The 20,857-nt window shown below is 39.7% G+C and overlaps 1 protein-coding gene across 1 annotated transcript; it reads right to left on the bottom strand.

The window, feature by feature from the left end:
• Nucleotides 1-12,522: 12,522 nt before the first annotated feature.
• Nucleotides 12,523-15,107, bottom strand: irx3b (iroquois homeobox 3b). The gene is made up of 2 exons (XM_027003279.3): nt 14,703-15,107; nt 12,523-14,359 (listed from the first exon to the last, which is right to left on the bottom strand). Exons 1-2 carry the CDS (start codon nt 14,913-14,915, stop codon nt 13,430-13,432), a joined length of 1,143 nt encoding a protein of 380 aa, XP_026859080.1. The 5' UTR covers nt 14,916-15,107; the 3' UTR covers nt 12,523-13,429.
• Between the last annotated feature and the right edge of the window lie 5,750 nt (nt 15,108-20,857).

Here is a 20,857-nt window from a genome sequence, read left to right as displayed (position 1 = left end):
TACCTTTCTTGATGAGCATAAAGGTAACAACCAAAGTGGACTTCCAGATCCCTCAGGCACTGCTCATTCTTATTGCTGCACACATAAAGAGGGTGCAATGTCACTATGAAAATAAAATACTGTATTTGTATTTATTCATTATATAAAATGGGTCATAATAGTTCAGCTTTGGCACCAAATCATGCCAAATTAACCTAAAGTGATATTTTTAGGGTAGGTTAGTTCACATGTACATGGTTTCAGATTTTGAAATAACCAAAACTAATGCGACAAAAATAATGCCAGTAAACACTTTAAAAGTCTGACCTCTTAAAATATAAACCCTGATAGTTTGCAAAACACCACTCTTTACTCTTTCATTGCAATAATCGCTATTGCATCTTGTCTGAGGTCAGACACTCAGCGTTATTGAATCAGGTCTGATCCACTGCCAATGAGAATCCAATGCCATTGATCTCCATGTAATATGAGCTCATTAGTGTACTGACTCAGGGTCAGGTTGTTGGGGGAATGAAGAGGGCGGCCATCTTGACCTTAGCAAGCGCCTCCAATCGATTAACTCTGACTGGGAAAATAGGCCACTGAGAGGTTGACTCTGCTTTACCTGAAATACGATTGCAGTACTTCAGCCTCTTGGTTTAAGCATTAGACCAGAGTAACTTAATTAGCACTTTCTTATAGTATTAATAATGACTTGGGCTGACTGATTTACATTGATTCTTGTTTCGTGTGTTTCACGAGACGAATGGCACCACATATTTGATGTGTTTAAGTTATGTGAGAGTGCCTGCTAAACTGCTGTACTCAAAGGTAATGCTCTTAATGTATTAGATTAGAGGCTATAAGTATTTCAATTGAGTCTTATAGACAGAGTCAAGTATGACTACAGATAGTTCATAGCATAAAATGTGTCCAGCGTTTTAGAGTGGCAAATTTAACATATTTACACATCTATCGGTATTATTTTTCAGGCCTCGTAATTTAAACTCCTACTGTCTTTCTAAGTTCTGCAGAATTATTAACAAATCGTAACAAGTCACCGATCTTGCAATTACAAAAACAGTCCTTTCTGCTATTGAACCTCATCTGTCCTCTAAACGATTGTTGACACTGTGGAGCAGCATCTAATATAAATGGTTAATGGGTTGTGATGACCAACTACATGGTTGAAAGACCGTGTAATCTCCCCTCAATTACTGCGAGGTGCACACAGCCCTCTCTGAAGCCTTTCCTTCCTCCCTCACCCCATCTCAACCAGCTGCCACTGACGAGCTCTGATCGCTGGGCTGTCAGGTGTAAAAAATGAAAAGCGCTGCAGTAAGAAAGGCACTTAGATGCAGTAGGCAGATGCCTGGTTATTTGTGGGCTAGCACCATGTGTCACAGTACAGGCTCGATGGCCCTCTGCATCTGCACACCTATTGCTTTAATTATCCATGCAGTCTGTCAAACTGCATTGCAGAAGTGGGTAGCTACACTACATATATCTAAAAAAAAAATTATATATATATATATATATATATATATATATATTTTGTGTGTGTGTGTGTGTGTGTTTGTGTGTGTGTGTGTGTGTGTGTGTGTGTGTGTGTGTGTGTGTGTGTGCAACAATATTAACACAATTTGTGCTTGCCCAATGACAACTTATAAATATGCAACAATCATGACTATGGTCTCACAGCCTGAATAAATAAATCTAAATAAATAAATAAATAGAATAAAGTGCTAAATAAAGTACTAAACAATACAAATATACATTTCAAACTTCTAGATTTGAGTATTAATATTAAAACTATTTTTATTTTGAAACATTCAAGTTAAATAAATAAATAAATAAATAATCTATCTATCTATCTATCTATCTATCTATCTATCTATCTATCTATCTATCTATCTATCTATCTATCTATCTATCTCTCTCTTTCTATATATATATATATATATATATATATATATATATATATATATATATATATATATATATATATATATAAAAGCAAAAAAGTTCCTTTATTTATAGTTAATTGAGAATAGAAGAGTGTGAGTTCAGGGCTGTTTTGATAAGAGCTATCAGTTTTGAGCTGCTTTCACGATGGCTGCGATTAAGAGGATTATACATAGTTTAATGAGGTTTCCAGCTGAGTGCACAGAGTAATAGGGATAATTTCCAGTCTGGGATTCCTAGTTCGCTCCAGCCTTCAGTCAGGTGATGGGGCCGAACGATTTGCACTCCACACTCAGAGACACTTCAGACAATCAATACTACCTGAGTATGACCAAATTTAAACTGCATGTTCAGTGTTTTCCAGTTCATATGAAACAATTAAACTGAATGGCTTAAAAAATAATTTAATTTCTGCTCTCTTCTTTATAGATTTATGTGTACTCTTGTTAAAGAATGAATAGGACTAAGCTCACTGAGATGGGCCAAAGCGTGATTTACAGTGGGCTGACATGTGGCTGGTGGCCCTTATATTTGTCAGATCACCACGGTGCTCCCTCTCTGACCTGTGCTTCTCTTGATGGTTCAGTTTTACTGTCGTTCCTTCGGGGCCGGTGCTAAAGGCAGCAGACTGACTAATGTTTTTATTACCTCCTAGCCAGGCAATACAAATGATTCCCAATCTAATCTAATCACACTTCTCGAAAAAAAAATGAAAAATTTGCAGATATATACTCAGCACTAATGTCACAGCTCTGGGCCTTTGGTGGCCTCTGGGCTTATACCATAGATGGGCCGTCTCTCCCTGCAACACAGGAAAAGAATGATGTGAATATTATTCCTATCTGAGTGGCATTAGAAGCCCTCATGGTTTCGGCGACAACTTTATCGCCGCACCAATATGAAAACGGAAGGGGTTGGAGCTCATATTCAGTGATGATTGACAATTATGGCCACATAATTCTCCCCCTGTCATTTCTGCTCACTGGCTTCTTCCCTCTCCATCGAGGTGACATCCCTCAGATAGAGGGGGATAAATATGTCATAAATCAAGCCAAAGGCTTATGGGCCCCCACTGGGATAATCTGCCATGCTGCACTGGCCTAGTATTCATCATTAGATTGTGAACTAGAGCGAGGTCATGGCACCAGGTAATTTCCTCTCTCTTCTCTCTCTCTCTATCTCTCTTTCTCTCTCTCTCTCTCTCTCTCTCTCTCTCTCTTGCTGTCATTTTTTCTCCCTCTCCCACTCTCTCTTTGTCTCTCTCAAACCTTGGACACACACCGTGCGAAAAGTCTGCTCATCTCACCCAATAAGAAAGCATTAAGATGAGATCTCTGTATCCTCTCTCCCTACCCCCTACTGTATTCGGTGATAACCACATTTCACATCAACATTTCTGCTCTTTTTTTTTTCCATCTGCCTCCTATTGTGTAGTATGTCTGTCATCAGGTGATTTATTAGCATCTCCTAGCACTGCTGCGCTTGCTTCAGTGTGGTTAGCGCTGGCGGTCCTGTCAGATATAGAGTTAATTATCGGCAGTAATGAGGGGCTGCTGCTCGGGTGGACATGACATTTGAGGCGTGTCGTTGGCGAAAAAACAAACAAACGAAAAAATTTCATTAGCACAAAGTGACAGCTTGCTTTTATCAGGCTGAGCCGCGTGGATTGAACTCCGCTCTCTGTTGTTTGCTCTGAGCATAATAAACTGCACAGGCATTTTCCTCATCTTCTGACATGGACAGCACCAGATTCTTCCTAACAGCCAACAGTAACGAGGAAAAAGCTCACCCCGTGTGTGTAACAGCAAACACATCAATTATTCATCTTTGTTAGCCTTATTATCTCCCCTCCGCCAACATTAAATGCTGCGCGATATTTGAAGGCAGCTAATGATCAATGAGGCTTGAATCCTGGGAATGCAGTGAGGTGTGTGACAGTACTGATTATATTTACACCTCATTCCCCTAAATATAGACTATCTGCCGTCCTCATAGTTGGGACGAGTGTGGCGTTAGTGTGGTGATCTTGCCTCGCAGTGTGACAGTGGTGGAGAATACTGCCTGCTTGTAATGAGAGGGCTCGTGTGCAGGGCTCTCCAAAAAGACAGGGGCCCATGTGCATCATTTCTACCTGCTAAGCAGATGTCTGCACTGCACACAATCTCTCACATATTGTAATGTTGACACATCCTCTGGAAGGCTCTGTAGATATGCACGATATGCAGACAGCCTTTTTTGATACTGGAAATGCATAAAAGATGCATAAAAGCAAAAATGCACAGAATGTATAATATAACAAATTGATGCCGAAACTTATAATCATATTTCTGTAAACCTGGTCCTCTTTACAGCATGTTTTGTGGTTCCTTTAAGCTTGTAATTTGGTCTAAACTGTTTTTGGAGTGAGTCATTTAATTTTGGGATGCATCACATTTTCCATCAGAGCTTGCATGGTAAGTAAACATTGGCAATAAAATTAAACTCTCTTTTCATTTTCAGTAATAATTTCAGAAGAAGCATCATCACCCTTACATTCTAAATAGTGATTCTGCATTTTGTCCATTTTAATTTTCTCTTTTATTTGGCGACTTCTCTTGCTAAGTCTATGTACTCCTCGCAGATGCTCATTTGTTTTCCCATCTTCTCTTCCCTTTCATTTCCCCATTTCTGTAATTCTTTTATTTTTCGATTTCCTTTATTTCTTGTCTGGCTAAATCACATCTCCCCTCCGCTCTTTCCACCTTGATAAATAATTTGCGGGTGATGCGCGGAGCCGTCAGTCATGGGGGGCGCGTGCGGCAGCGGCTCTGTTGAGATGCGATAACCGCTCCCATCTCTTCGCTGAGGCATGGAGATTTATTGAGCCGCGATAAGTGACGCACTAGCCATCACACTCAGCCAAATAGACTCCCCTATGCGTTTATTCTTATTGCGGCAAGAGATGCAAAATGTCTCCCCAGAGGGCCCAATTGCTGCCAAAGAGCCCTGGCAGCCTGTATGTGTCATTACTTTCTATTAGATAAAGAAGGAAATGCAGCTCGCTGGGACTTCGACGATGATGACAGTCGTTTGTGTGAGTGACAGAGCATCATTCACCGCTGGCCCCGAAGACGACTCCCAGGCACAGAGTCCCGTCTTGTGCTGTCATATTTTTCTCCCCTATTTAGATGTTTTCAGAGTTTCTAAGTCATTATGGATCAAAGGGCTTTCACGGCTGCTGTTGGAGGCAGCGACGCACTGTTGAAGCAGTCCTATCACCGGCTGCCAGAGCTCGAACACACTCCGAGACTGGCTCTGCGTTTGCACCACAGAATGAGGCATGCTTTTATTTTGTGATAATAACTGCATAAAAGATATGTAATGAATATAGTTTTGTTGTGATGTGGAAGAAATAAAGCTATAAAGCTGTAATGTGATTCGTTCAGAATCATGTTAAATATATGATTGACCACTTTCTTTCTAATGTGTCAGAGCTGTTGGCTTTGAAGCATGGCTACTGGCTCCAGTAATTTGTGAATATTTCGTGAACCCTGTGGATATAGCAGAATTTTGATTCGTCAGGAAGTCAGAGGTCGCTGCAGTGATTGGATATTGCCTTTAGAGACTGTGCTTCTGTTTCATCCACTGCTAATGTGTGACAGTGTTCCTGCCCATGCGTCCACCTGCAGTAGAGCAAACCCCTTCTCATGAAATATTCACACTGCCAGTGTCCATAATGATTTCCTGTCACGTTATGTCTGTGCATCTCATCGTTTCCCTCCATTTTCCTATTTGTCACATGTCATTGAAGTAAGTTAGCATCAGAAACAGACGACTTTTAGCTAACAGAAGAGGAGTTTAAAATCAACGCTGTCATATATGTGGTGTAAGTTATGGTCAGTATATACTGCACAGATCAGGCTCTTCCCTGCTGACACATACCTTCATATTCTGTTGCTTCTCATTGAGACAAATTACAGTCTGCCATGATTTCTATTTTGCTGTGGTTCAATTCTGTTCTTTGCTGCAGTTGTAGCAATCACTACTAATCACTCATGGCATATGAATATGACGGAATGTTAATATCTACAGTTTGGTCTGGTTCGCTGTAGTCTATTTATATGGGAGGATCAATAACACATTCTTCAGAGGTTTCTTAATCAGCTGTCTGTGTCACATCCTCTCACTCTTTCATGGACTTCTAATCCTCATGATCCCTAACTATCCTCATGTCAATTACCACATGAACCTCATCTCAACTGCCTCATTTCCCTGGCATGATCTCATGCCTCTAACGCCCTTTACAAGCCTAACACAGACAGCAGTTCCGCTAGCTCAAACCAATGTTTAACATGGACTTTTAAGACTAGTTTATCTGGATGGATCTTTCTTTCTGTATGAGCTGAACACATTCTGTTTAATCCCTAGCAGTTAATGTGCATTTTGGACTATTATTCTACTCTCCAGTGCTGCCAAAACGAGGGTGTGTTCCAGTTCCTTTCAAGGGTTCATCTTATCTTGTTATTTTTACGTTTGGCTTTTTCTCATTAGCAGTCTAAGTCCTAAATTACTCTAATTCTCCTTTGTGACAATGTCTATTATAAAAGATTTTTAAAATAGGCATTTAAACCAACGTTTTCATATAGAAAAAAATGTATCTTAAAAAAGAGCTTTTTTTCATTGTAAACCATTCTGGAAATTCCACACAGACCACCAAACAGCTCTTGAGCTTTGTTTTGAGTTCCACCTCTGGCAAATTTCTGCGTGCTGACCCCTCCTAAGTGGGTTCATTAACCACTGTTTTTAACAGCCTCTGGGCAAACTTATTCTTACACATTTGACAATCGGACAAATGTTCTTGCCCTTCAGCTTTGACTCCACTGGTCTCTCTGTTTTATTGGCTGGCGTGACTCTAGTGCAGGTTGTGTCAGGCCATGATTTCACTAGGCTGACATCCGGTGACATTCCTTTCTCTTGTGGTCAACAGGCTGAGGTGTAGTGTAATTGGCTTTGTTATAATGGCACACCATATGGTTTGAGTTGTTCAAAGAGTTCTTGACCAGCTGTCAATATGTTTCAGAGGTAATATAATTGGATATTATTCACAACTATAGTATCCCTGGCTCATGTAGATGTTTTTTCAAAACTGCATTGTATTGTCATATATTGGTATTCATTTCATCAACACCACAATGTTGCAAACATCTGAGGAGTAATTAGCCCTGGGTTGGTTGAGATGCTGTTGCTTCATAGTGTTTTGCGAGGATTGTTGTGTGAACAAATGTTTCCAAAAATATGTGCTTTAAATTCGCTTTGTTTTCTACTAAATGAATCAGATGGCGATTGTTTTCATGCTGAGCTGAAATCTGTGACTGAACAGTATCTCAATATGGTAAAGACTAATCCCCCAGAGGGAGTTTGTTCTTCTCCTTTATTTCAGATATGTGAAAAAAAAGGAGATTTAACAAATGTAGAGAGTATTCACAGATAATTAGTGGATAATTTGTGGATAATAAGTAGAAACTTATTTGTTGTAGTTATTTGTTGCATTTCATCAGAAGGGTTTTTAAACTGCAGTATCTAAGGAAACATACATGGCTCACTTTACAAAGGTTCACAAGTCTCACTACTGAAGTGATAATGTGAACAGCATGGCTTTTGAACATAGTTAAAAGCAGGCAACACTGACGTTTCATATTCAATCAATTGACTATTATAGAAAATACTGCTAATACTAATTTATATCTTGGCCAGACTAATATTATTTACTGATTATTAATGTGGAAATTGATTATCAATTTCAAGCACACCACAAATGGCATAAACTGCTTTTAGAGGCATGAGAGGGATGTGTGTCTTAGGCTTGTTTATTTAATTTCAGTATGTTTATTCCCCCCCCCACACACACACACTTCCTCCATCTTTCTTACTATTCTTGAAGAACTATTATGTTTGATTTGTTTTCTTCATGTTCTTCGTCTTCAAGTACAGTATTGCAAAATGCATTTGCACTTTTAATAGCCTTAAATATGAATGTGGCCTGAGCGACCCATGACTGAGACACTGTGTTCTCTCTCAGAGATGCCTTTTACAATAGCATTTTAGCACATTTATTACCATCTGTCAAGTGCTTTGAAACAGTCTGATTCATAACCACTGATGTACTCTGGTGCCACTGGAGAATGTAAAGAGGCATCTGAAAGGAATCTATTTGACATCTCTGCTCTTTTGTCTGCCATTCTCCTGAAAAAGGGCCTGGAGTCTTTGTATCTCCCTCTCTTGTTCTCCACCTCCAGCGTTCTTTTCTCAGTACCCCTTTGCTTTGTCCAGGGGAATCATCCAGCCACAAACTCAGCAAATAAATAAAACACATCGTACTGAGAAACCTGGAAAGCCCACTTTGTCAGTCTGTGACTTCTTTCTTTTTCAAGAACTCGCCTTGCAGAGTGTATTGTGAATATATTGTGGATCTGGCAGATTCCTTATGTTACCATGGGTGATAACAGCATGGACGTTCATGTAATAATGTATTTAGTGAAATATTCTCTTTCCCAAACTCAGCATTATGTCTGCTTTGTGAAGTTGTTTTTATTTATTTATATTTTTCACTCTAAACTAAAGTTCTGAAAATCCGAGTAGTTTTAAACCTTTTTTTTTTTCTGATGCACTAATGTGCATTATGCTCTCTTATCAGTTAAGTCCTAGGAGATGAAAAATATTAAGATGCAATTATCAGAATGTCAGTAACATTTCTGGTTTACTGGACATGCACCTAAGGGTTAGCCTATTCACTTGCTGAAAGTAACTTATATTTAATTTAAAATGAATTCCTATGATGGGTGTTTTTTCAGGTATTTGTGGCCTAGGGGCTGCTACTTTCAAAGCCTTTAGAGATATCCCATGTCCTAGACTTGCCATCTCTCTCTCGCTTTCCTCTATGGAACTTTACTACACTGCCCTTGGTCTTGCATGTGTAGCTGTAATTATGAACAAGGGGAACAGGTTTGACCATCTAACTGTGAACCTCTTAATTCCAACAGTCTCCAGATTCTGCCTTCGTCATGTTTTGGAGCAGGACGGCTGGGAATGGGATGCTATCATAATTAGGAGGCTCTGTGCTACAGCCCCATCTGCAATCTTATTAAAGATCAATGTTCAGTCTGAAATGAAGGGGGTGAATTACCTATTTGACAAACATGAATGAAAGAAATAACATGCACTCCGATGATAGTGTGATCTTACACTGTTAGAATGTAGCATATGGGGTTTTAATATTAACAATGATTTTGTGTTGAAATATTACCCTTATTGTACCTATTTGAGATCACCATACACATCATTATAGAAATAAAACAGTGTTTGATATCTTTTATAGCCGTTATCTCCAACGCTTTGCTGGGCCTGACTCTCTGACTGTCTTCTTTTCTAGGTTTGCAAAGATGGACTGAACTGATGTTTCATATTTCTGTCTGGTCATGTTTATATGTTACCCATTAAGTATTTCAGGCCATGTCAATTAACTATATCTTGTACCACAATAACAAATGCAAAACAGAACATGTGTGTGTGTGTGTGCATGTTTGTGTGTATGCATGTGTGTGTGTGTCTGTTTGTATGTGTGTGTCTTTTAGTTACAGCTGATCTCATCCTGTGTTCCTAAGTTAGTTTTTCATTAGAGTGTGTGTGATAGGGCCAACACAAGGGCCAGACATTTTCTTCTAGCAAGCAGGCTTCACGTCACCCTCTGCCCAGAAACGGAGTCCCATAAAGGGATGCAGTAAGTCTACAGTCCTAGTTAGTCTGGTGCTGTTTTAGCAGGGCTGTGTGAAGGGTGTTGGACAGCTGCAGTGGTCATGCACACATGTGTTTGAGAGCTTGCTGTGACAGGGTGTCACAATGAGAGAAAGAGAGGGAGAGGAAGTGAGAGAGAGAGAGAGAGAGAGAGAGAGAGAGAGAGAGAGAGAGAGAGAGAGAGAGAGAGATTCCATATAGAACCAAGAGGGCATATTTCTAAAGTAATACCTCTAACGCCACCCTCTCTAAACCTTTAAATGGCAACAACAGAGTCTAGAGAGACTGGAACATCATCACGGAGGTTCCAAGGCCTCATAGTAATCAATCTTTGGTCATATTTAAATTGGGATATGAATACCCTGAATTTGTTGTGAAATATGTAGGAATTGTTTTTATGGTATAGAAATGATTAAATACAGTTTCGAGTCATTTAATTGTATTCATTGTGGATTTAATTGATTGAACTTCAAATTCAAATTCCATCTACAATTTGCTTTTCTTTACTTCTGAAAATGCTGATATGCTTATCTGTGTGAGATATGTTTACTGAAGTTCAAAGACAACAAACTGTATTTTCTCTCCACAGTACACTTACTGAGGCCATCCTGAAGACAGGATGGACAGGACTCTTGGGAATACTTAGAGGTTGACATTTTAATACTGGTAATTACATCCCAATCTTTCTGTGTATTCACCTGTAAAATTGTATTAGCCATGCAATTTCCCATGGTCATACGGAGAGCAGCCCAGTGAGGAAGTCCTATTTTCAGTGTTTGATTATTTAATCGGAGAGTGATCTAAGGTCTCATGCATTTCTCAAGGTCATGGGAGTTTCCAGGGACACCTCTGTGATTACTGCAGAAATGAGGAGACGAGTCTGGGATATTTGTTAACACTTTTGGCCTAGGTGGAGTTGTATTCGCTTTTTTCATATGACTTGACATACACTTTCAGTAGACTAAGTCCCGGTAAGAACCCTCCATAACAGTGAAATGACATGGTACAACCCCAGACATGCTTCTCTCATTATAGGAAGAGATATCACTTAACACGAGCAAGTCGAGGTAATGTTTCATGCATCCAAGTCCAGCAACAATATGAATAACGCGGCCGACAAAATAGAGGCCAGAACATGGAACATCAAAGACAGCTGGGATTCTAAACCAAACATCTATGCTGTGTTACTCAATAACTTTTGCTTGCTGCTTGGTCAGCAGCCACCATGTTGAAACTGGCACCACCATGTCAGATGACTGCCAGCACATTTTCACAAGTGACGAAGAAACTATGTCTTATTAGTTCGCACACTGTGTCTAAATTCCACGTCTCTGTTATGAATAATGTGCAGTGTTGATGACAATAAGAGAAGTTGTTTTTTCATCTTATGATAGTGAACTGTATTGAGACCAGTAAGAATTTGTCTAATTTGAAAGATAGCCTAGTGATATCTGCTTATATTTATTCTTGAATCTTATCTGAAAAGATTTATTATTTCAAGCAACATTTGAAAGTCTAAACTGGTGACTGGAGCCTAAAATCAAGCTGTTTCTCACTCCTGAACAGGAGAAGTTCATTTCCGACCTTTTTAGCAGGAAAAACCCTATAAACCTTCTTCTTTTTGCATCTATAAGAGCTGTTTTCCCTTGCCCTGGGAGACAGCACCTTGCATCAGTCACAATGTGAGTGCACAGAGGGAGGGTCAGGGTAAATGTGAAGTGGAATAAGAACTGTCTGGGCTCTGGTTCCTTGCCCTTTACCCTTAATGAAGCAGAACTATTACCATAATTGTCCTGTAACTTCTACTGAAAGGGGGTGTGGGAGTAGAGAGAGGAATTCTCAGGCCAGTGATGAGTGAATGGCGAAAGCCCCCGGTCTGCCCTCCTGTCCCCGCATCCAGACGATTCCCCTTTGTGCCACACTGAATGCGATCGCCTCAGAAACCTCAGTCATAAACGGGCATGAAATCTGTGCCTCCTCCCTCTCTATAGAGCCTGTCCACCAGAGTGACACTTCCACTGCCTTTTTGTCCTGTGCTTCTCTCACAAGCAAAAGCTCCAAAAGCACAATGGCTTTAACATTTAATGTGCTTTATGTTCTTTTAGCATATTTCTAATAAGAAAACTTCCATCAAACTATCTCATTCATTAAAAAGTCTATTTTCTCATGAATAATTAATCATTTGGATTTAGATTTAGGCTAAATAATGATTAGATATTGATGATGCCCAAATAACATTTTGGAGAAATTAAGATTTTTAAGAGCTAAAACTTGCTTAAATCCAAAAAACCCCGCAGTATTATATGACAAAATATGTCGACTCCCTGCAGAGGGAGCTCTAATGTAAACTACGCCAGGTGTTCCGCGTGAAATAACGGCCTTCCATTCGCAACCAGTCGTCGTCGTCCGAAAAGCAACGATTTTGCAATTTTTTTTAATTCTTTAAAATATTTAACAGCGGAGATAAAACTTGATGTAGGACCTCAGATGAATATGGTCTATCATATCATACTGCCATTATAATTTTAATGGAAAACTTAAATTGTGAATCCAGTCGCAACTTGCCTGAACTACATATAGCTTAGCTTTTGGGACCCTGCTTTATTTTACTTCGAGCAGACTATACATAGTGTGAATATGATCTAAGCGTGTACATACAAGCAAATTATTTACAGAAACGGTTTGTTAGATGCAGTCCTAAATTCTCTAGATATAGGCCTATTGTGAAAAGATTCGGATAAACATATAAGCCAAAGTAGGCCAAATCAAAATATAGATTGCACGATTCAGTTGAATAAGTGTATTTGTTTTAATATTTAAAATATAGTTTTGAACAATATTTTTTCAAGTAGGTAAAATTGATATTACATTTACAAAACCGTTATAGCCTACTGTACTTTGTAATATATACACCAGTAATAAAAGCAACGACTTGGTTTTTTTTATCTTAATACAACATATGTTCAAGACATATGATAAATTGATGTACGTGTAAAATGTGTTACCAAATATGTGTTGAAAACTATTAATTTTAAAAACTGAACTACAGCTGTGAACTAAGAAAAATAAGTACAAACAAAAATACAGTCATTGATGATTTATGGAAAAAAGAAAGCAAAATATTGCGATGAAGTGGGGTAAAGACAACGCATAACTATGGGATGCGGCTCAAAATACGTTTAGTTGGAGAATATTAGTGTGCGTGAGTCCTGCTACGGGGGAATTCCGAACTTATTAGTCTTTGTTAAAAGGCACTGTTCTCTTTTCGTACCAGATAGCTGAAAGAAACGTGGGTGAATTTCCTATATCGTGTCATCTTGCTAGAAAACGACTTTTAATTAAGTTGTGATGTAGTGTTATTTCTGACCTAAACATTTTCGTAGCACACACTTTACGTGATAACGCATGATCAAATGCCTCAGATAAATAAACACGATGAAAATGTTTATAAGTTAGCAATATAAACATTTACTCTGTTATACTCTCATATTAAGGGAAGTGCTAAGCAACATCCATCAATTACAAATTCAATGTCTCGTTTATGTAAAAAAAACCAAAACAAAACAAAAAAACAATATAATTTTCACTTATTTTCTTCAAGAAAATCACTATTCATGGTGTGAAAATTATGTATTACGTTTCCATGAGGAAAATGGAAAATATCAAAACATTAAGAAAAAATATTTAGTTCACTGTGCATTTTATACGAAACTGATCATAAGATATGAGTCCTTCCGTCTGCATGTTTGTTAAACATATGGCTGCTCACGGAGGCCGGGTGTTTAAGTCCTAGGTAATGGTTTGTTAATGCGATCTGGTGAGCTGAAAATGCCATTTTTGTCCAGTTCTGGACGTTCCCCACCGAGCACTGGAGAGGACTCCTGGGGGACATGGTTGTTTGTGGTGCCGGATCATAGTTCCTGTTCATCAGTGGGGACTTTTTTGGATTATCCGGCGTTGTTGCAGTTTCAGCCAAAGACCAAATTTTGGGTTTTTGTGGTGGGTTTATGTTACCCAAAGGCTCGGGTGCGGGGGTTTTGCTTCTGTCATCCCTTCCCCGCTCTGCGCCAGTGTCTGCGCCGTCTTTCGTGACGCTGTTTATAAAACTTTTATCGCGTTCTTTTGTGTCCTCAAACTCATCGGACGTATCTGAATCCCTCCCGCCTGTTACCTTCGATTCCGATTTAAAATCATCCCGATAATCTGAATCCTCCTTGTTCTCGATGTTTTCGGTATCGATGTTCTCTAAATCGATTTCCTCGTCATCGTCTCTCTTATCTTCCTCCTCACCGTCGTTGTCACTTGTATAAACATTTCCCTCCTCGTCCGTCTGAGTCTTTGGTACCCAAGTCATTTTATTCTCCTTCTTCAGCCTCCTCCTCGCGTTCGCAAACCAGGTGGACACTTGGGTTAGCGTCATTTTGGTGATGATGGCCAGCATAATTTTCTCGCCTTTTGTGGGATACGGATTTTTCCTGTGCTCACTTAACCAGGCCTTCAGAGTGCTCGTACTTTCGCGAGTGGCATTTTTTGGTCGTGACGGGTCTCCGAATTGATACTGCCCATAGGGGAAAAAAGGCGCGTGGGCATGAGCAAATCCAGGGTGCTGCATACCTGGGCTGTCTTTCATCTCGTATGGAGTGGTCTGGAGAGGAAAACACAAAAATTGCACAACCGGTTAAGGTGAACGTGCGTTTGTCTTAATAAGAAAATGTACCAATACATTTAAATTCTAGATAGCTTGCAAATAATAAAGCGTTTTGTATCTTGCCTGTAGACGAGGCTAGTCATACCTGATGAAACTGAAACTGATGACAAACTTTTTTTCTACTTCGATTCAATACGGTGTTTAAACGAATGTTTTAGTTAGAATCTTAGTTTTAAAACAACCAATAGGCCCTATTTGGCCTCACAACCGGCGCTAGCATAATTTTCCAACTTCAATAAATGTGTTTATAACAGGATATTCAGAAAACAAGGCATCTTACCAGATGGTTCAATACCGAAACGTCACCGGAGTATGGAAGGAAAGCACTGTATCCTTGGGTGGCGCTGAATGGCGATCCATACATGCTCGACAACACATTGGAGAGGGTGCCGGACGGGTTCAACTCTGTACTGACACGGCCAGCGACTACCCCGTGGCGCTCCGTGGGGTATAACGGTCTTACATACTTATACCCGAGCTGCGGGATAGACATGTTCGTACCTAAAGGTCCCAGCTATTGAAAAGAGTCGTCGTTTCCCCTCTGACACCAGTGATCCACGTGAAAACACAGAAAGTCTTTGCCAGTCCTACCGATGAAAACGGTCCCGCACGCACACTCCACTCTGACTCGCTTATTGATCTGAATGAACTAAGGTCAGGTCCTCACAGATTGCCTCTGATTGTTGAGAACCCTTGGTGTGATTGACATTTCTAGTCTCTCAGTAGCCCCTCCCATTTCTTAAACACACAATTCGTTTCATCTCTCTCTCTCTCTCTCTCTCTCTCTCTCTCTCTCTCTCTCTCTCTCTCTCTCGCTCTCTCTCTCTCTCTCTCGCTCGCTCTCTCTCTCGCTCGCTCGCTCGCTCACACTGTGGCCCTGTAAAATGAGGCGTTAGGCTATACCGTATTATCTCATAATCATATCACATTGTATGCTATTTACATAAGATTCGGATAAACATTGTCACGAATTTTGCTGCGATACTGCAATTTTAATAAATAGGTCTGCTGAGAGATAAAACGGCAATTACATATACCGAAAGGCACTTCTAGCGTATACAAAAGGGAAAAAGGCTTGTGTTCGTCAACAGTTCATTTCGAATAGCCTTGTACTATAATACGTATTGAAAAATAGTAGGCTAGTTAGAATAGTTGGTTAAAAGATATCGCATCATTATCACAGATAGAATCAACAACTGTAACAAAATTATACAGCCTAAATTAAATAATATAAACACTACTACTACTACTACTACAAACAACCACAACATCAACAACAACAAAAACTAATAATAATAATAATAATAATAATAATAATAATAATAATAATAATAATGATAATAATAATAAAATAGGGATACTAATAATCAGATAAATATTAAATAACATAGCCTACATTCTTTTAAAGGGGGATTAGACTAAACCTTGCAAGCAAGAAATGAAATATTGAAATTCCACGAAAAAATAAATTAATTCCCCAGGAGACGTCTTGTCAGTTTGCAATCTATCACCAAGCCGTTTAACAGGCTACTGCTTAGTTTGTGTCGGTAAGATTATATCGTCGTTAGCATATTGAACATCGCCTATCATTAAATCCTGTAGTCTATTCAGTCTAAAGGATTATAGGCTAGGACACCAATCGGTGGTATTTGCTGCCACATCTTTGTTTTGCACTAATGATTCCCGGAAACGGTTGTGTACAATGAAAGCTTAAAACCCGTTACTTTCCGATAAAGCAATCCAGTGGCATAGGTGTATATTAAGTTTATGTGCATTTGGTAACAGTATTATGAGGAGGAAAATATTACTCTAACAACTAAACTGCTGCAGATGGCTCTCTATAGGCCTCTGCTGTTAATGTCGACCAAAGGGAGAATTCCTTATAAATTCGGACCCTTAGGAACTAGGCCTACTGAAAATGTGTAATTGACTCGTTTAATGTCAACTACGTTATCTGAAGTAGCCTATTCCATTGAAAGTTTTCTTCAGGCGGTCAACAAGTGATATAACTGTCTTCAGGAAATATTTATCCGTTCTAAAATTAAAAATAAAATAGAATAACAACAATGTTGAAAATGTCGCATTAATGTGATCTCTGCATATTATCACAAGTAATTTTTTAAAGTAGTCGGTTCATGACTTGAGTAGAAAAAAAGATTGGCCATTTTAACTATTGACTTGAATGTGGAATCGTGACCCAGATATCTAGAAAATGCTATCTATACATCTGATGGTAAACATGAATTAGCCACCCCCCCCCCCCCCCGTTTTTTTTTTTTTTTTTTGCCTCTCTCCTTATTCGACTATTTCACTCTGAACAAGGATTTGTTTGATAAGGATGTTATCGAGCTATCTGAACAACGGCGAATAGCCACCAGACGCATATTGATTTAACAATACAGGTGATCAATAATGAAATCAAGTAAGCCTGTGGAACCTGGACAATTTAAACGCAGACTGACCACCAAGACTGAACTGTGAGGAATACTTCAAGCGCACAGCCGTGTAGATTACCCCTGCATTCGCACGTTGATCGTTCAGACTGTCTCATTCCCAGCTGACCATATCCCTTTAAAATAACCGCCATAGAATATTGCAGTTAATAATAGTTAATAGAAATATATATTTTTAAAAAGCCAAGCAACACTGTCAGCCTGTTACATTTTCTATACCTTCATTTGTCGAAAAGAAAAGACAGGAAGTTTGGTGTAGTCTAGCGAAACCGCGGAGTCAGTAACCCTCGTTTAAAAAATATTGCCTGAACAGGGAGACTTGCAAAACATGTGCACGCTATGAGGAAGAGTGAAAGTATGTGTGTTACCAGTTACTGATACGTTTGTCGCTGTCACGGAGCTACAGTTATTTACAGTAGTTCAGCGCAAAACGAGAGCAAAGGACGGAGCCACTGTGTGCCATTTTTACAGTGCAAACATGGGTTACAGGCCTGGTAATGATAACAAAAATGACATCATTTACTTCTGTGATCACAGAGTGAAGCAATAATACCACATAAAGAAACAGCCCATTCCACAGTGGTTAGGTTCTCTGCCACTGTATGGTGTTGTTAGGGTATAGTAGAGTGGGTGAAAACAGGACAAGGCTCTGGGCTTTACTTTATTAACCTGCGTCAAATACACTATACAATCCTCCATGGCTTTAGAGATTCAGCTTTCTATCAAGACCTCATCAATCCTATCTCACAGCAGCATTGATCGTGCCTCTCCGGACCTGCACAGGGCTATGAGCCTAAATAAGCACACCATTACTGGAGGGCTTCTGACTGCAGAGTTGTTATGCCAAGATTAGTGGCAGCCAATCTGACCTGTCAACATTGATTTGCACGCTGGAATCACTTGAAGGGGGAAAAAGAGAGAAAATGCTGTTTGCAAATTAATTGAACATCCCTCCCTCCCATCGCTTTCTCTCTTCTTCTTCTTTTTTCATCACTGTTCTCTTTCTCTCTTCCTCTCTATCTATCTCTTTCTCTTTTTCTTCACCCCTTTTCTCACTCATGCATCTTAGCAGGCAAACGGCTGATTGAGGAATCAATACCCTCCCTTTTCCTTTTAGCAGCCCCCTTATGGCACACAGAATGGATGGCTTCACAGCCAGTTAGTCTTAAGTAATAGATACGTTGTGCTCAGCCAGGCTGAAGAGACAGCTCATTCTGCCCCTCTCCCCTTGTTCCCAACCCGATTACACCCCTTACACACACCAAACACATTCTCGCTTCTTTGGCCTGTGCCTTTCCTCACTGAAAGGCAGTGAAAAGGATAAAACTATTTCCCCCCTTAATGCTAACATGAGTGATTTCCCTCTGTTTAAAGGTTATGGGTTAATAAAACACATTCTGCCCTGTTTGTTTCCCTGTGAAGTTTAGTAGCTGACCAACCAAGCTTGTAATTACAATATCGCAGAAGCCAGCCTTAGATCTGTATATAAATCTCCCCATCCAATTACAAGATGTAATAATTCTGCACTCAAGCTAGTAATGAGCTCTAATGCCTGTGCTGGAGCCAACCCCCTTCGGATGCTGCAGAGATCAGATGTTGGCTTTGTAATTAGACTGGCAGAAAATCATTATTTCATGTTCAAATAGAAAATGAGGTTGGTGGGGAAGTTAATTTCTCTTCGCTCTGTCAAGCATGGACAAGAATTTAATGATTTAATTACAGTTGTAAGCTCTTTGGATCAGACTTAAATTGATCCAGATTTTTTTCCTTTTCATGCAGTTGTGAAAAAGGGCAGGTGCATCGAAGCTTTTGACATGAGTTCCGAATACTCAGAACACCCTAGTCCTTCAGAGAAGAGTACTACCACTGTGCCACCTATCCTCACAGCTTCATCAAGCACTCACTACTTAAGAGCTGAGATGGTTGTTGAAAAAGGAACTGCATTTGCATTACATTACCCAAGTTTTTTGAGCACTGACTTGTGCCTGCACTAAATAAACAGTTCACATTTAACTGGATATGTGGTGTTCAGTCGAGCTACTGGTAAGCATGGTTTGACAGGCCATCAGACAAAGCAGTCTTTCATTTGATCTCTTTTAACCCCTCCAGGTTTTAACAGTGGACTGAGTTGACTGTCAGCTGACTACCCTTCAGTGCAGAAATTAGGAAAGCTTTTGTCTCCTGTGGTCTCATATTCCCTGCCAGCATTTTTGCTTTGTTGACATCTGTCTACACCAATCAGATAAGAATATGTAAGTATGTATTTAAATATTCACAGCTTTTATATCTGTCACTCAAAATGACAGACCTCCCTCTTCCTGTTACATATTCAGGAATGACCCCTTATGCCTCCTCCTGCAAAAGACGCTTGCAAAGAAAAATGAATGTTCTTATTAGGAATATTGTAGATATATTTTTTTAATGGATAGTAAAAGGAATCCGTGTCCAGGTACCAACTGGATATCATTATTCTGTCTGTTTTATTATAATGTTTATTTACGGAAAGCTGATACATATTTTTGACCACATGCATGCATATGCTAAATAAACAGTAATTTGTTGATACCCTACAAAATAGATAATCAGCATTTTAAATAAAGCTCTCTTCAGCACCATTGTCTAAACATGTTATTCTTGTATTATTTGAAGGATCTTACAAAGTGACAGCTCTGTTCTGGTACTGTTGTATTGTTGCAAGTTTTCTAAGCAGCTCTGTCAGTTATTTAGCAGTATATTTGGGCAGTCTTTTGGCCTGTGTGTGTGTGTGTGTGTGTGTGTGTGTGTAAGAGAAAGAGAAAGAAACTACACCCCATTTAGGAGTGTTTGTCTACACTTTTACACTACACAATCTGTAAGTAAGCTCTGAGTGAGTGCTAGGTAATGCACATTTTTACACTGCACTCTCTGTAAACACACTCTGGGAGTGTGCCCTGTAAGTGCACATTCTTACACTGCACTCTCTGTAAACACACTCTGGGAGTGTGCCCTGTAAGTGCACATTCTTACACTGCACTCTCTGTAAACACACTCTGGGATTGTGCCCTGTAAGTGCACATTCTTACACTGCACAGTCTGTAAACACACTCTGGGAGTGTGTCCTGTAAGTGCACGTTCTTACACTGCACAGTCTGTAAACACTCTCTGGGAGTGTGCCCTGTAAGTGCACATTCTTACACTGCACTCTCTGTAAACACACTCTGGGAGTGTGTCCTGTAAGTGCACATTCTTACACTGCACAGTCTGTAAACACTCTCTGGGAGTGTGCCCTGTAAGTGCACGTTCTTACACTGCACAGTCTGTAAACACTCTCTGGGAGTGTGCCCTGTAAGTGCACGTTCTTACACTGCACAGTCTGTAAACACTCTCTGGGAGTGTGTCCTGTAAGTGCACGTTCTTACACTGCACAGTCTGTAAACACTCTCTGGGAGTGTGTCCTGTAAGTGCACATTCTTACACTGCACAGTCTGTAAACACTCTCTGGGAGTGTGTCCTGTAAGTGCACATTCTTACACTGCACAGTCTGTAAACACTCTCTGGGAGTAGTCTGGCATGCAGGTGAGCGCCACGTACTCCACTCTTGTCTTTATGGATTTTGTCTATAAACTGTCACCTTAATCCAGATGTTTCCTACATGCAGTTTTTTTTTTTATCTGCCACTCAAATTGTTGCCTGTGTCAAGTCATTATTATTAATCATTGTAATGTACTGTGTCAAAAAAAAGAGCTGATCATTACAGGCAATACCTGATCCTCACAGACCACAATTCCAGTCCCACTATCTGAATCCAGTACAATATGACACAGATCCTTCAGTAGACCAGGAACATGCATTGTAATGTAAAACATGCTTGGTAGGAAAAAGTCAATTATGAATTTAAGAGAATGATCACAATCTGAAATTAATGCTCATCCCTCCACCATGATCGCTATTTTTCCTGAGAGGGAATATTAATCTCTTGCAATCTGTGGCCAAGGTAATCAGG

The sequence above is a fragment of the Electrophorus electricus genome, chromosome 4 (assembly GCF_041902795.1).
Source record: "Electrophorus electricus isolate QZ-2024a chromosome 4, ASM4190279v1, whole genome shotgun sequence".
Lineage (NCBI taxonomy): Eukaryota > Metazoa > Chordata > Actinopteri > Gymnotiformes > Gymnotidae > Electrophorus > Electrophorus electricus.
This window is presented reverse-complemented; position numbering and strand designations above follow the sequence as displayed.

Coding starts and splice junctions, on each gene's coding strand:
- irx3b (XM_027003279.3), bottom strand. CDS start 14,915: ATGTCTATCCCGCAGCTCGGGTATAAGTATGTAAGACCGTTATACCCC. Junction 14,360..14,702: donor TTTCGGTATTGAACCATCTG/GTAAGATGCCTT, acceptor TTTCCTCTCCAG/ACCACTCCATACGAGATGAA.